Here is a 16,414-nt window from a genome sequence, read left to right on the forward strand (position 1 = left end):
AGGAGGAGTAATGCATAATATCATAAAAACTGACAAGTGTGCACTTTTATTTTAATGCTGCTGGCCTCAGATGAACGCGTTTAGAATCCGACAATATCAGAAGATACTGTTGCAAAGTCATTGCAGGAACCTAATGGTTCCCTTGTCAGTGTAGCAGATGCTGAAACATGGCAGCGTCTCTGCCGGAGTTACTCTTGTGATCAGCATTAGAGGTTATTGATTTGTCATTCTTCTCCTAACCTCTCGAAGGCATTTGGCACTCAGCGTCTAGAACATTAGATAAATGTGAGCTCCTTGTCAGCAGGCTTTTGATACAAACCCTAATGGTTAATATAAAATCCATTTTGAAATGTTTGTATATTTCAAACTGGTTATTAAGCACAATATACTGTATATGATCACATAAGTTCCCTTTCAGGTGTGGAAAAAGGACAAAGAGGTAAAGTTTTTTCAGAAATGTATTTTTTATAGAAAGAGTGCAGTACAACAATATTTAATATTCAGATTTCAAAAACATTCAAATGTTAATTAGAGAAAGCAAGACAAAAAAAATCTTGTTTTGGAGAGATCAACCCAAGGCATTATTTTCCATGTTAACTCTCAAAGATTCATGAAAATATGTAATCTTGCTCCCTTATTGCAATTTTTCCCAGTAGCTTCTTAACTGGGTTTCTGGTACAAATTTATGTATTAGTTCCCGAATTTCGGATTGTCTTTGTAAGTGCATACTCTTTAAAAATAATCGTGCCCCTTCTTCCAGTTTTTCACTTTTGACTAAAGTAATAATAATTTTTGCATTTTGGTATCACTTTCAGTTCCCTATTATCTCGATATTCTGCGACATTGTTAGAGGGAAAATGGTTAAGTGAATAAATGAATGCTATGATTTGTCAGATAATTTACACAGTTCTAAATTTCAGATCTGAATTAATTTGCTTGAGCATCAAACTGATTTGTATCAAACTGTGATGAACTTGTATTAGACATGTCAAATAGATCTTTAGCAGATCTAATTCATGTTCACAAACAGCTGTCTGTTCTCTTTCAGTACCGTGTTCTTGATTGAGCTATTAGAGAGCAGATTTAGTATGGGACTTGAAACGCTTGATGCAGAACGGTGAGAGGTCATGAGAGGGAACCTGCCCCATGGCCAACTGACAGAGCACCTTCCCTACCACAGGGCCGAACTTGAAGCCGTGACCTGCCGAGGAAGAAAATTCACAGAGAGGAGAATCATCACAGAGGGAGTTTACACTCATTCAATATACCAGAGCGAAAGAACTGCACCTTGTGGGCAAACACAATAGCCCTCTATAAATAGCCATTATCTGCCGTCTGCTGTCTGATTCACAAAGCCTTTGCATGAGAGAGCATGGAGACAAAAAAGAAATCACGCTGGCACAATCACACCCGCTGTCACAGAACATTTATTTCCCGGGTTGGTTTTGGCTAAATGCTGAATTAGGAAAATATGTCTCCTCATTGAATAGAGTGGCTTATCACAGAACAGTGTTTTATGTGTTCATGGGTGTGTTAACGGGACAATTCACCCAAAAATGAAAATTCTGTTATAATTTAATCAGTCTGATGTTCCCAAGTTCCTTTCTGTATTCTTTGAAACACAAAAGGAGATCTTGCACCCAATGGTAGGGACTGAATCCCCCAGTCTCCATTTACATTAATTGTATAGAAACCAGAGTCAACGTTTTGCTTTCTTTGTTGTATGAGAAAGAATACTACATGCGTGAATTAATGGCACACTTTCATGACCTAAAAAAATGGCCATTGGGGCACCGGAAATATACCCTAAAATAACAGTTTTCTCTGTAAAATGACATGTTGTCTTATGTTTTTCTTGTAAATTTGTAGTCTTTTTTTTGTGATTTGATCGTATCTCAAAAATATGTGAAATATCTATAAAAACAGTTTTTGGACATTATACGTGAAAAATCTGTAAAAAATAACAGTACAATTCTGTATTCTTTTATAGAGTATCCCTTTAAGAGAGAACTGGAGCTGGTGTTTAAAATGCATTACATTCTCCAACACTCTCAGCTCTTTGCTTTTGTGGATTGGTGGTCTTTTGAAGTCTTGAAGGCCTGGGCTACGAGTGGATATGGCTTTGACCGTCAGTCGTGTGCACGGAGGGTCTTCTGTTCTGCCTCAAACTCGGCTGATGTGACCGAGTATCCATGGCAACCGGAGGACCCTGTGCTCAGAGCATGGCTTGAAACGAATCCTGAGTGGAAGGGGGGCAACTTCGCATCCGGTGCGGTGGTTTATGTATTTGCCCCTGAAATGGATCCAATTTGCAACATTTGGATTCTCCAAAGGCACAAATGCAACAGCTGCACAGAAGGCGGGAGAGCTGCGGGGAGGCGGACCGCTGTCATTACAGCAGACAATAAAATAAAAAAAAGGTTAATAGTGAGAACTCCTCCGCTCCTATCAGAGTTGTAATGTATTATTAAGGCAGAAGAATATATGTCATAAATCATTAGCGTGCCACATGTCAGAGCATGGGGATGGCGCTGGTGTAGTGAGGCAGCCTCACAAAGCTTCCTATGACAGCTCCTTAAACCAGGAACAATACATCACATGATGAATGGCTAAGTGGTGATGCAGCAAAACCGCTCTGCCAGCTGTACTGTATATCTCCACCTAACCCATTCCAACCAAAACGCTAGTCTCCGTGTCACTAAACGCCGCTCCTCGGAAGTGATTATCAGCGGAATTAAATTAGCCCCATAATTAGTCTAAGGAGGAGGTGATGGGAGCAGATGGAACAAATGCCAGGTGAGCCCAGTGGCTCCCTGAGGGGCAGGTTGGAGGGCTCACAGGAACCCGGGGAGCCAGCAGCCCACTGTAATTAAAGGATAAAAGGCGCTTGCACTGAGGGCTTTACTTCCGGTTCCTTCACCAGCACCCAGCTCCATTCTCTCATTAACAAGTTAAGGAACTCTTTGAGCTGGCGTGACCTAATGTGTGTGTGTGTGTGTGTTTTTAGAGGTAAAATTACTGTACAATTATACTGACCTGAGAATCCAGCACCAATGATGATGTTGCTGTAGTTTGGGTGGCAATCAAGGACGAAGTTATCATCGGGTGTGACCTGTGAACAATGATGATAGAAGCACTGGAAAGTTAAACATCAGGACTTTAATTATTTCTGCAAATATTTGACATTTTCATACTCTGAACATACATATGAATTATGCACAATGTTTGAACTGCACTTAAAAATTAAAAAGTCTTATTGATGGTAATGATCTCATTCACATGTCAAATATTTATTTTGATGTTTTGCAGAGGTAAAACAAATGCAAAGATGCTTTCAGTTGCACTTAAGAAAATATTATCATTGCATAATGTAAGTCAATAGGCCCGGTCCCAAATGGCGCATGTGGACTTGCGGTCTCGTGGACTTAAATTGCGGGTGCTCGCAAAGCCTACGAGTCCATGGGGTGTCCAATTCATCTTTTTAGCGCTCAGAAGTATGTTCGCCAGCACCTCTTTTGTGCCCTGGTTCAGATGGAGGTTACCTGCCAAGGAATCCTTGCGAATGACCAATCACAGAACGGAATGGGAGTAGTGTGGTGGACGTCAGACATATAAGGTACGTAAACATGACAGATTTTTTAAATGTATGCTTTGATAAAATTCTAAATTCAAATAGTTTCACAATATTGCTTATTTATTTCTATTAAGCCAAGTACTCAAGACTAAAAACTGTTAATGCAGTGCATTTTCTTACTTAAGGTAATAACCATCTGATGTTTTGTTGTGGATTTATATTTAATTGTATCTGGGCTCTGTAACGCTGAACAACACAGCTTCTGTATTATTGGGAAATATAAAATAACAACATATGCATATTAAGAACACATCATGCACATTATGTGTGTACAAATAAATATAAATAAGCAGTTGCATCACAAACATAAGTATCTATTGCATAATGCTCGGGTGGCATATCAACATATGAAATACTGAACTATAAAAACTCTAGCTCCTGTCCCAAATAACAACAACAGGACAACAATGTGGTCAACTTCATGCGGCGCTGCGCAGACCGATCAGCGGATGATATCTAAGTAATGCGAGAGTGAGAAAGCACTTCTTGCTCTTTCCGGTGTGATGACCTCAAGTCTGTCCCAAAATGCACTCCCATGTACCCTTGTGGAATCGTGCCTAGTGCCCTATAGGTCTGCAGTTCCTGACGTCACCAAGTGTGGACTTGGAGGAGGTCCACAACCATTTGGGACAGGGCCATAGAGACATATTCAACCCAATTATGTATTTTAAAGGGATAGTTCTGCCCAAATATTTCTTATTATTATTTATTCATCCCCATGTCATTTCAAAGCGGTATGACTTTCTTTCTGCAGAACACAAAATATATTTTTTAACATTAGTAGCCAAACAACATTACCCCCCTTTGACGTCCATTGTCGGGAAACAAAACCACTGAGATATTTCTCAAAATATCTCCATCTGTGTGTCACAGAATCCTATACAGGTTTGAATGACATGAGGATGGATAAATAATGATTCTTTAAGAGCCTTGGAAAGCATTTGGAGCCGTGTGTATACTTCCAGCATTATCTCTCTTTTTCTTGTTTTGAAATAAATCAATAGTGTGCAAGACTGACTGAGACTTTGTTCTGTAGATGCTATCGATGGAGGCAGCTCTACGCGGCATGCTACTAGGTAACCGTTTTACACGGTTTCTTTCTTTAATACAGAACTTTATCTCTGCATGCTCTCCAGCATTCTGGACTCTGACCTGCAGATCTCCTGACAGGACAGTGTAGGGTTTAGTCAAGGGCTGTTTATAAAGGATTGTGACTTTTCATGATGTATTGAACCTGCTTATGAAAGCTGTGTTTGTATTATTTTTCATTTCCAACTGGATGGGAGACTTTCATACAGAAGTGTATGCAGTTACTAAAAACCAGTTGCTTAAACTGGTCCCAGCTCTGAGAGACTTGTTTTTGGTCAATATATATTTGAAAATGTTTTTCATACTGCGTGCCCAAGTTAAAATGCTGGAAATCTTCACTATTTCGACTGAATTCCTATGGAGCATACAATTAAATTCCAATGTATGAATTTTGCAAACCCGTTCCTTTGCAATTAAATCACAGAATTGATGATACAACATATTTTTCCCTCTCCTCAAGTGAGTAAGACTCAAAGGAAAGTTTGGTCCAGGACACACAGCAGCAGATCTTAACTAGTGACAGCACCTGAGGATGAGCAATGAAGCGACTCACTGTGTACAAGCAGCTCTCCACTACAGCAGGCACTGGCACCAGCCCAGGGAAACAACGGGTGATGTATCGCGAGAGTATATCGATGTCCCCTCTATCCTTCTGTTTATCTCTCTCATCCGGTTCGGTCTCGCTGCCCGTGTGGTAGCACACCTGCTCAGACACATGCGTACACAGTATGATTCATTAAAAAAAATCTGACCTATGATGCACTGCAGATCTGTGAGCCATCAGTCGGTATGCTTGGGGAAATGGCAGATATATGTGCTGGGCTCCTGAGAGCGAAGCAGACATAATGCATCTAACATGACACAGCCATCTGTGCTCGCCCATTCAGACTTGCTAAGTGTGATGAGACTGAAGATCCCTGCTGGGCCCTGCCACGTTCTGAAACCGAGCCATTAGTACCAAGAGAACACAGACCGGAGGAGAGTGCTACTCCTCTGCCTCTGTAAAAGCATCAAGAAACATGGATTCGTTCTAAAGGGGTATAGAATTTGTGCTTACGTCTAATGTACTCAAACTCTCGAAAGCTTCAGAGTGAGAGATGTTATTGTGCATCTCTACGTAGGGGAATTGTGAATTAATCAACACATAAGAATAACAACATTGTGGCTTTTTTCATGAGGTGTGGGCAGAATATTGCATTAATGTGATGGTCTGCTGTATCTAGAATAAGCATTTGTTGTCATGGAGAAATTTGCCCGTACAAATGAAAATGAGGAAAAGCATTGTTGTATAACCTTCTTTCATTATTTTATGTTAGTCAAGAGGCTAGACTTGGTTAAACGTTCCAAAGATTTAGAAAGCCAGACTCGAATGGGCACTGTGGCCTAACTTCTATACAATATCTCTGACCACTTACCTTCATCAATCCTGGATACTCATTGGACGGGAGGCCGTAAATGATATTTTCCGCCTCTTTTGGATTGTACTGAACAAAACAGGGGAACCGATGGCTGACACTGTAGGTGCCTGGGATCTTCTCTTTCCAGTAGCATACATTTATTTTAACAACCTGTCCCAAAAATAACAATGGGAAACTCAGATTAAAATCTTTTAAATTCAAATATCCGGTTTCTGATCTGTTCCGTTTGCAGGTTTTCTCAAGTCAAATCATGGGAGAGTGGGATTATAAAAATTAATCAGACATTAATACAACACATACTGAAATATAATTCAGTTAGTTTTAACTTTAAGTTAGTTTTTAAGTTAGTTTTAACTTTAAAGAATTGTTCAGCCTGCCTTCTCATTCAGAAACCATCAAAATTCACCAGTGCACAAATGGTTTGCTCATATATTGTCGTGGTCAACCGAGCGCAGACTTTCAAGTCCATGCTATTCTGGAAAATGCAATTCCAATTCCAGGTCCAATTCTAACTTTAACTAACACAGAATACTTTTTCCATCATGTCTCTTGTGGTGTGTGACACATATAAACTCTCTGTGGTCTGGAGACCAGTTTATAGGCTTGGTAGGTGAGTATAGGGTTTGTTTATATTCACAAATCTTTTATTCTGCCAAGGTCTGTAATCCAGATCAATCTACTGTTTGTTGCAGTGTTTAGTATAAAAAATATACCCATAGATAATATTCTGTACTTCATGCGTTTCCAGTTTTCATAAACTGCTTTCCAGCCCCGCACATTTTATCACGACTTCATTCCCATTGTTCATTCAATCCAGAAAAAAAAATAACTGAATGAATGACACAAATGATGCCTCGGTCACATTAGACTTGCATGTGAAATTTCTTGCAGACCCTTGGATGAAATACCACACCAAGGCACACGTTTGGGTTTTTACTCACACATCAATGATCGATTTGCACTGTTATTCTATTAAGTTGTATTTTATCATACTGGATTGTACAATAGTGTTATTATCAGCATTTCCTCTGACTGAAAAGTTTCCTCCATGACATATAGATCTTCTATTGGTCACACGGCTTAAAGTGAAAATTCGTTCATCATTTACTCACCATCTCGTCATTTCAAAGACTTTGATTCTTCTGCAGAAAACAAAACAAGATATTTTGAATAATATTAGTGACTGTACAACGGTGGTACTCATTGACTTCTATTGTTTAGGCACACAACCAATGCAAGTCAATGGGTACCAACGTTGTTCGGTTATCAACATATTGTATCTTCTTGTGTGTTCTCCAGAGAAAAGAAAGTCATGCCGGTTTGAAATGACGAGTGTGACAGAATTAAAATTTTCGGGGTGAACGATCCCTTTAACCTGGTCAAGTTCACCATACTTGACCTTTGCATTTCTGGTCTGAATTTATTAAGTGCATGCATAAAAATGGATGACTGAAAAAAAAATCGAGTGTTTCCGTGGCATTAGTGTTTTTCCAACTCTGTACCTTCAATGGGAGCTCCAGTCCAGCACGTCTCAGTAGTGTGTTGGCCCAGGGACCTGCTGTGATCACCAGGCTCCTCCCTCTATACGCTCCTGACTCAGTTGTTACAGTGACCACCTCACCAGGCTTGATGTCAATCACTTTCTCCGCATCCTTAATCACACCCCCATTATTCTGATACAGGCCCTGAAACAATAAGACGAGAAAAAGATCAGAAGAGTGCTAGTTATATTTTAACAGGGCTGGATGGATGTCAGCAGGGATCAGTTAAAACTGGAAAAAGCAGTTCAGATTCAGGAAACAGATAACAGAAGAGCTTCCTTAGAGAGAGCCAACAGGGAGCATATGAATGTACAGTGTAGACAGAGCTTATTGAGTCAGAAGAGGCATTGTGTACCAAAGTGCAGTGCCATATTCCCTAGATAGGGTGTAAGGAGGCTATAACAAGCTAGTCTGCCGCCATATCTTTAAGTGCTTTTAAAAAGTGTGTTAAAGGCGACAGTAAAGTGCAGTTACATAAAGACCATTATCCAATACCTTTGTGACTCTGAAAGATAAAGATTACACAGGGCTGTATGCTGCTACTGTTAAATGTGTGGAGTTGGTGGTCTAGTGGGTTAAACCACTGAACTGGTAAATCAAAGGTTGCTGGTTCGATCCCAGCAGCCACCACCAGTGTGTCCTTGAAGCAAGACACTTTACTCCATGTTGCTCCAGGGGGATTGTCCCTGTAATAAGTGCACTGTAAGTCGCTTTGGATAAAAGCGTCTGCCAAATGACTAAATGTAAATGTATTCTTGATCTTCACAATTTGACCACAATTGAAATTTAATTCAATCGAACACACTTCCTAACAAATAAAAATGATTATTTCAATTTTAAATATTCCCTATAAGATTGATCAAGTGTTTTATTAGAAATTACTAGCTGACCTGTATAGCTCTGAGTGATCTGTCTGCATACAGAACTCCAGCAGTGGTGTCCACGAGAGCACCATTCCCCTCCGTCAGATTCACATTAGGAATGTGCTGGCTGAACTCTTCCCTCTCCAGCAACACAGTTGGAACTTCGTTTTTTTGCAATGTTGCCTTTACGTTTGAAAAACCCCCTTCATTCTCTGGACCCATAACCAGCAAGCCTGTGCGTCTGCAAAGGAATGTTTTAAAGGCCGCGTTTAATTAACATTTCCACCTTGAACAGCTGTGAAATACATTACATCATAAAGAACTGTGCCCTGATTTAGGTACAAGTGCTTTAAGTGCACCAAGGCTCTTTATGTTTAAAATGTTCGCCGCTTTCGATGCAGGTGTCTCGTAGTCGGGAGTAACGGCACTATGGACGAGAGGTCAAAAACACAGCCTTTAAATCAACAGTCTGTTCGTGTACATGCGTGTGATAGATGGCTGTGCTGATTCCGGTGGATACTTTTTCCAAGGCCCACTCCATCTGCCAGCCATAATGATGCATGGACGGCACCAGTCACAGGTCCAAGTCATTCATCAGAGTTTTTTATGACTGTACGTGTGTGTCTGATTGAGGACACTGAGAGAAGGACTCCATGTCGCACATTGTCAGTCCCCTTGTTCCTAATAGCAAAAAGACAGGTCACGTCGAGAGCCTTCTTGATGCCAATAATGCGCAATGTCTCTTTAAAACAGGAACGAGATAACAAATCCATTTTTTTAAACGCCCATACATCTTTCTCTCCCTGCCTGGGTGTCTCAGGAGCACAGGTGGCTTCTCATCAGGACCCATACGTCAGAGTGCTTAGATGGATGCAGGCGAAAAAGGGAGATGACTGTGGGGCTCTGCATCGATGCTGAGTGGGCTTGACCCACTTGTGATCCATTACAACCTCTCAGAGACTGTAAAAACAAGGGCTCTTCGCAGTCCGCGGGTGATTCGTAGAGACATAGAATGCCCCTTTAAAGTTATAGAGAGGGATATGACAAGTGCTGCATGCAAAAAGGATTTCTTACAGGAAAGAAGAACATGTCATAATTCTTTCTCTCACCTGAAGAGCTGAACACCTGCCTCCTTCTCAAGCTGGGCCCATAGCTCATAGCTTTCATGCATCATCTTTGTGTAGAAATCTTCCTCATAAGCTTTCCGTATGATCCTGGTCTGGCCATGAGAGCTCCCTCTGGAGTGGGGCAGAACAAACTGGGAAGAAGGGGGAAAAACAACAGTACAGTATTGATGGTATTGACAAACTATACTGGTCTGGGTGGTACTGTTGCAGGCTTCTGGAATAATTGTTTCAGATAGTGAATTTCAACAATACGTTTACTTTCATTATATAAAGCAATGCATGGCAAATATAGTGATGAAAATGACATTTATTTAACTCGTCCGGGGTTGGAACGAGATCGAGTACATGTGACACATTTGTTTCATTTTTGGGTGAACCGTTACACCTGAAGGTGCCATGCTACCGACCTGCTCCAGCAGCAATGTTTTCTGTTTGTTTTCGGCCAGATGATACGCTGTGCTCGAACCCTGGATCCCAGCTCCAATGACGATACAGTCATACACTTCAGTTGACATTTTAAAGCTTGATTCTCCCTTATTTGATTCCTCGGACTTTCCGCAGACGCAGTTGTCGTGACCTACTTTTGCTCTCGGTTCAAAGTTCTCGGTTACAGTTACATATGTAGATCGGCTGAATGAATGTAGCACACATAGCGCGCCCCGCCTTCTGAGTTTCATCGTCGGGTTATTAACCCGTTCATACTTTAGCCTTGCGTTAGCAGTAGTGTAGTATTCTGAATTATATTTTCATGTGGGCAAATATTTTACTATTGTATAGTAAAGGACGGAAAATCCAGAAAGATTAAAATCTGGGAAAAAAATAAAAAGGATTTCTTATGGTTGATGTGTCATAATCAAGACATCTCTCCGCCTCCTCATGTGGGAAGATATGAGTCTGACGTTGTGTACAGACAGTTTTTTTCATTTGCAAATGCGCTAATTGTGTAATAAATAAACGCAACAAGTCTTTGTATTTCTGTCACATCACTGCCAAAATTAAGATTCAGTATTGCACATGACAAAACATATGCGGCGCTGCACCAATCGGCGTTCGACATCAAAGTGCCGCAAGACTCAAGAGTGATGGATATCGAGACACCTTGTCGCTGTTAAAGTGTGTGAAATAACCACATTCGACTCACTCTAAAATTAAACTGCAGTTATTTTTTAATTCGAGAGAGGCGTGCATCTTAAATGAACTGTATGTTTTAGTTTATATTTGATACAGCCTACTTTAAATGATACATTTTATAACAGTAGGGACGTATCCACATCAGTGCTTGACAAGTTTGGGCTTACACACATCCTTAATACAAATGAATTATTCTACAGGTCTAGCTCGAGATTGTGAGTGAGTGGATACAGACATGTATGTAGTTTACATATCTTATTCACGAGTTCACCTGAACAGATAATGAAGATAGCAAGGGCAGTAAAAGTATGTCGTGCTGTCCGGGGAGCGGGTTCCGAGCGCGCCGGTTCCTTCCGGACCCCGAAACGCTCCCTCCCCCCAAAAGTGCGAGTGCGCCGTTCTCAGAACCCAGAACTCACCCCCCGGAATCCTGCGGACAACAAGAGCTCAAGGAGCCGGGGAGGTGGAGGGATGTCCTTTAGTTTAGAGTAAGAATCTTTGTCTACTTATGTGTGTCTTAATTATTATTATATAATCGTTAGTCAACCATTAACATCATTTGTAGATTGTAAAACATTGAAATAGATTAAGAAGTGTAAACACCAAAGGGTTTTTTATAAGAAATTCCACTGCCCCCGTTGACTTTTACGTGTGGCTACGCCGTGTAGTACGTACAGTGTTCAATGTGACGGCTGGCATTGTGGGCGGGATTCTTCGGGTAGGCCCAATTCACATTTCGCGTCTAAAACCGCGCGGAAAACGCGAGCTGCACTGGGTTCTCCTCTTTCGAAAGCACGTGGACATTGCGCTCTCCTGGCGTCTGTCGTCGCTAAGCAACCATGGGCCACGATAGCCGTTGAGACGAGGAGGTAAAAACAAAGGATATTTGGATTATATGCACTGATGGCTAGTTGGTTCTTGTCACATGACCTGCGGTGCGTTTGCGTCTTTCTGAAAGTTGAGAATTTTTTCATCGATGCGTCGCAGACGCTCACGAGCCCCATGTGTTAGCTCTGCTCCCGCGCGTCTTCATTTAAAATAACGATTATGCGCGCGGAAAAGACGCGAAATGTGAATCGGGCCTTATTCAGCTGGAAACGAGCACCCTCCTAGCGGTTTTTGCTATCTTGTAAGTTACGTTTTGTCATAGTTTAGTTTTTAATTGACCTTTTATGCATGTACAGTTACCCATTTTAATCTATACATTTTAGATAAATTTGATGATGCCTGCTATTAATAAAATATTCAGTGGTGTATATGCTGAAAGTAAGTGAAGGTAGCAGTTTAATGTAGGCCTGATTTTTTTGTTATTTGTAAATAAATCATTATATTCCATTTAATATCATTCTTAACTGTATAGTTTATTGTAAAAAACTGCTACAAATTGTTTGTTTCTGATTTAGCTCCTTATTTGGAGCAAATTTATTTGATGATTAAACATCGAATGCTTGTCAAAAAGGAGGAGTTGGTGGATCATATCAGAACAGGAGTGAGTGACAGGTGATATTGAGGAGTGAGATAGAAGCCAGAAGCTTCAGTACTCATCCAAGTACCTCATTTCAGACAGACGTTATACCTTATATATAAAGTGGCTTGCAATGGTGCTTGCTACACTGATAAATTATTGCTTGATGTTGAATCATAAATATAAAAGACTGCAGTAGATAGATACGAGGCCAGGCTGATGAAACAATGAGGAAGTGCTGTGTCTGGCAGGGTTGTGGCCGGGTGTGACATGGCACTGTGGAGTCAGTAGCAGGCTGAGCAGATGGATCCTGTGGATGGTATGGTCTGGAGAGGGTCAGATGGTCCTGCCTCCCCTGCTGCTGAGGCCTGTCATGGACAGATGTAGTCTGATCTTCCCCACAGACATTCTGGAAGAGTGTTTGGTGATTTCCACTTTACAGGAAGATAACAGGTTTAGATAAGGCAGCTCTTAAGTACATTTATTTCAACAGAGATGCTTTTATTTGTGAAGTCTGTAGAATTGTCTTTTATTGAAAATCACGAGGATCGACAGTTTCATTAAGACAAGCATTTGATTCTTATTGTAGACGTTTAACCAGTGCCCTTTAGAGGGCTCTTATAAATGTCAAATAACTGTTTCTTTTGTCTGCTGTCTCTAGTCGTATGACTTTTTCACCCCAGGTACAGCCATTATGATAAATAGGAGGAACGCTAACAGTTAGTAGTTTCACTCCACTATGGTGCAATCCATCAATCCACGATTAAAATGACTTTACTTTCAAACATTTATTTAGCCTATATAATTAGTATTGGTCGACCTTAACTGGAAGCTGCTGGCAGCACGACCGGTGTCTGACAGAGATATTGTTTTTTAATGTTGTCTGTGTATGATCAAGATTCCCCTCATCCATCTTTGCTTTATACTGTTCGCTCTTCAGCCTTTTAAGATGGCTCCGACACTCCAATTAACCCCTCTCTTCCCCCCAGCTTGTTAGGCTGGATTTGAGCGCCATCAGACCGGCGCTCTCGCCGAGATGTATCAGCCTTCCGAGACATATCTGGAAGTGTATTGATTTTGGCATATTATTTTATGAGTGGGAGTTGGGAGGCTGTAAATGGTAAACAGGCTGTTTCATTGTTCGAGCTGCTAAGCTGCTGTATAATTACATCTGTGACTGTAAAGCTTGCTGACTGAGCACACAGCTGGGCAGAAACACAGCTAGTGAAATAAAATGGTGCCTCATGTTCTTTATGAGCCAGACCCTTGCTGGGACCCCAGAACCACCATCTGCAGGCAGTGAAAGTTTATTTCCTGTAAGGCCCTTTGTGGTACAGGCACGTACAGTTTCCCTCTGACATGATGTATCACAAGGCTCTTAAGCATTTTAAGGGTTTACTGCTTGGCTGTACAGAAGCGTTTAAACTGCAGTGTCAGGACAATCTCATGAACATCACCATGTCTCAACATCAATAACTATTTGAGTGGAGAAAGCGATGCTGCTTGATTTTACTGCCTGAGGGATAAAGGCTGTCACATTGCTTCTTGATATGCACACTCATCAGGGAACTGCTGTATGTTCGTGGCTCTGTGGAAGCACATTGAGAAAAAAAAGAAACAAGCTTGTTGACCAGGACAGATTAAAGGGATAGTTCACCCAAAAATGAAAATCCTTTAAGTGCCTTCGTGTCATTCCACACCTGTCTCCTGCAGAACACAAAAGAAGATATTTTGATGAACAATGGCAACCAACATCACTGGCACCTACTGTAGATGACAGAACTTAACAAAATATTATACCCTGGTTAGAAAGAATGAATTTATGAAATTGAATGAAAATTCACTTCATTACCAGAAACCTTCAATCAAGCAACAAGTGCATCTATATCACAAATTTCTTGCAAAACGAAAAGCATGCACAAAAAAAAGGAAAACAACCGTTTGCAAACTAGGATAATGTAGGGCATTGAAAATGCACCGCGAAACTCAGCATGAGCAGCGAGATCTCTGACTTAATGCCCCCTGGAAGAAACTAACAGGAGTCTGAACTAAAGCTTTTGGACCTCCAGCCACGTTTCAGTTTGACACCCCTCTGCCCCTGGGACTCTTGCTACCCTCTGTAAGAGCCATAGTGTGAGCAGTAGGGGTGATTTTAACCCTGAGATATTTCTAATCGGTGCATGTCGAGACTGTCTGTACCTAAATAATTGAAGACACGCATTTCTTTTAGGATTTGCCAACACAGTACGGGGGGATTCTGTTGCCTGCACTTCACCTCACGTATGAATATAAGTGAACCGGATATGCCTGCGTATATGCAAACACATAAAAAATACATTAGAACATGTGAACAATGCTAAAAAAAAAAATGCTGTGAAAGAGATTAAAGATTAACCTTAAACGGTTTGATCTGAAGGAATACAGTATGCCTGAGTTTCAATTTTTTTTGTAGAAAATAGACAGGTTTCCACATATTCACTGCTTTCAGAGCAAAACTTAAACTTTATCAAAAAGGGCTATAATACTAAAAAAACAATAACAGTCCAGCATAAATGGGATATATTTTTTATTTATTCTGAAGAGAATTCCTCTCCTTTAAGATTCAAGTTAATCCCATTGATCCCCATCCCGGTGATCCCTGACACGACATTTTCTCGAAAAAGAACAGCCCTTTCAATTGCCACCAATGAGGCCACAAGAAGATTAAATAGTTTAATCCCATAGCAATTTATACACAGCACACAGTCAAATAAAGTCATTAGCTCTTCATTAACAGCTGGGAAGCCAATAACATACGTACGCGAGAGCTCAGAGAACCTCACACGACTATGATCAACCGCATATACTCCGAACTCAATTCTGTTTATTCTTCAAAAGGAAACCTGGACACCCTGAAGGACCCACAGTAATGCACAGGATAGTAAGCTACTCCTAATGCATTATTTATTGGTCTTAAGTTATTCATTAGACAAAACCGGGCACAATCCCATTCTGTAGGCGTGGAAGACCATGAATATTTACAGGGGACTTGATATTTAAACATGGCATGGAAAAAATCGGTGGGAGTAAATGCCAAGTGAATAGCACAGCAAGTTAGTTACAGTGCGCCAGGGCTTGCCTAATGCCTGTTGTTATTCTTAACCATGACCTTTCCATTGTAAGATTTCTACTCTACTTTCTTTAGTTTTTGGAATAAATAAATAATTAATTAATTTAATAATTAAATATAAACATAAATTGATTAATAAATAAATAATGATGAAAAAGTGTAACTGGAATGAATAACTTAATTCTCCACAATAGTCAAAAAGCGATAAGCACAAACTAAATTATAGAGTTGAAGGCCAGGCTCTTATCATTTAAAATAGAATTACTGTTTCTTTCCTTATCATTGATTGTCATTAACTTGTGTATTTACATAAAGAAGTTTACCCAAATATGACCATTCATCATTTTCTCACCCTCGTGCCATAATAAATGTACAGTATATGACTCCCTTTCTTCGGATGAACAAACTAATACGTTTATAATATAATGTTCCTAAGATGTTCAAATTGATTTGTTTTTTAGATGGCTTTGTGTATAGCATTAAAATACAGCGAGAGCAATTCAAATGCATAAGGAAGCAGTATGCACTTGAACATCTGTACTTCAATGTAGTATGGCGACAGATCTGCGCAGCGCCGCATTAAGTTGAACGCATCTGTTCCTGAAGACAATAATTAGCTTGTTCAGGCGAGCTGGGGCTAAACTCTGCAAGAAAATGGACCTCACGGGCCAGCGTTGAGAACCAGTGCTTTAAGGGGTATTTAAAAACAGTTGAAGTTTACCCAGAAACAAAATTCTGTAAACTACTACATTCATGTTATTCAGAAACCTTATACAACTCTTTCTTCGGTGGAACATGACAGAAGATATTTTGACAAATGTCTCAGTGATTTTGTGTCCATACAATAGAATTCAATACAGAATGTGTAGACACCAGTCTTAGTCTTTGAACAGTCAGGTTTGTCCTATGATACAGTTAATCCAACACTCACTGTCAGTGACCCCAGGAAGCCAAAGCTAGTTCGATAGGGCGGTCTGAAGCGCAGTCTTTTCAACAACATGACCACATCATTGTGCTTAGAAAAGAAAGAGCAGGTC

General features: G+C 40.5%; 1 protein-coding gene across 2 annotated transcripts; it reads right to left on the reverse strand.

The window, feature by feature from the left end:
• Positions 1–331: 331 nt before the first annotated feature.
• On the reverse strand, positions 332–10,373 carry pipox (pipecolic acid oxidase). Of its 2 annotated transcripts, none has more exons than XM_056756120.1 (8): positions 10,080–10,373; positions 9,655–9,803; positions 8,573–8,786; positions 7,644–7,826; positions 6,139–6,291; positions 5,277–5,426; positions 3,037–3,112; positions 332–1,201 (listed from the first exon to the last, which is right to left on the reverse strand). In XM_056756120.1, the coding sequence occupies exons 1-8, from the start codon at positions 10,347–10,349 to the stop codon at positions 1,071–1,073; spliced, it is 1,326 nt and encodes a 441-aa protein (XP_056612098.1). In that variant the 5' UTR covers positions 10,350–10,373; the 3' UTR covers positions 332–1,070. The 2 variants fall into 2 exon arrangements, with proteins under 2 accessions (XP_056612098.1, XP_056612099.1); XM_056756121.1 differs by having other exon boundaries at positions 1,088–2,386.
• Positions 10,374–16,414: the final 6,041 nt, after the last annotated feature.

Source organism: Triplophysa dalaica, chromosome 9 (genome assembly GCF_015846415.1).
Source record: "Triplophysa dalaica isolate WHDGS20190420 chromosome 9, ASM1584641v1, whole genome shotgun sequence".
Taxonomy (NCBI): Eukaryota; Metazoa; Chordata; class Actinopteri; order Cypriniformes; family Nemacheilidae; genus Triplophysa; species Triplophysa dalaica.

Bases quoted from the DNA above. Each gene is read 5' to 3' on its own strand.
- pipox (XM_056756120.1), bottom strand. From the start codon at position 10,349: ATGAAACTCAGAAGGCGGGGCGCGCTATGTGTGCTACATTCATTCAGC. The intron at 6,292-7,643 runs GTACAGAGTTGG...TTTTTGGGACAG, and splicing joins GACTGGAGCTCCCATTGAAG to GTTGTTAAAATAAATGTATG. The intron at 3,113-5,276 runs GTGAGTCGCTTC...CATTGTTCACAG, and splicing joins TGGAGAGCTGCTTGTACACA to GTCACACCCGATGATAACTT.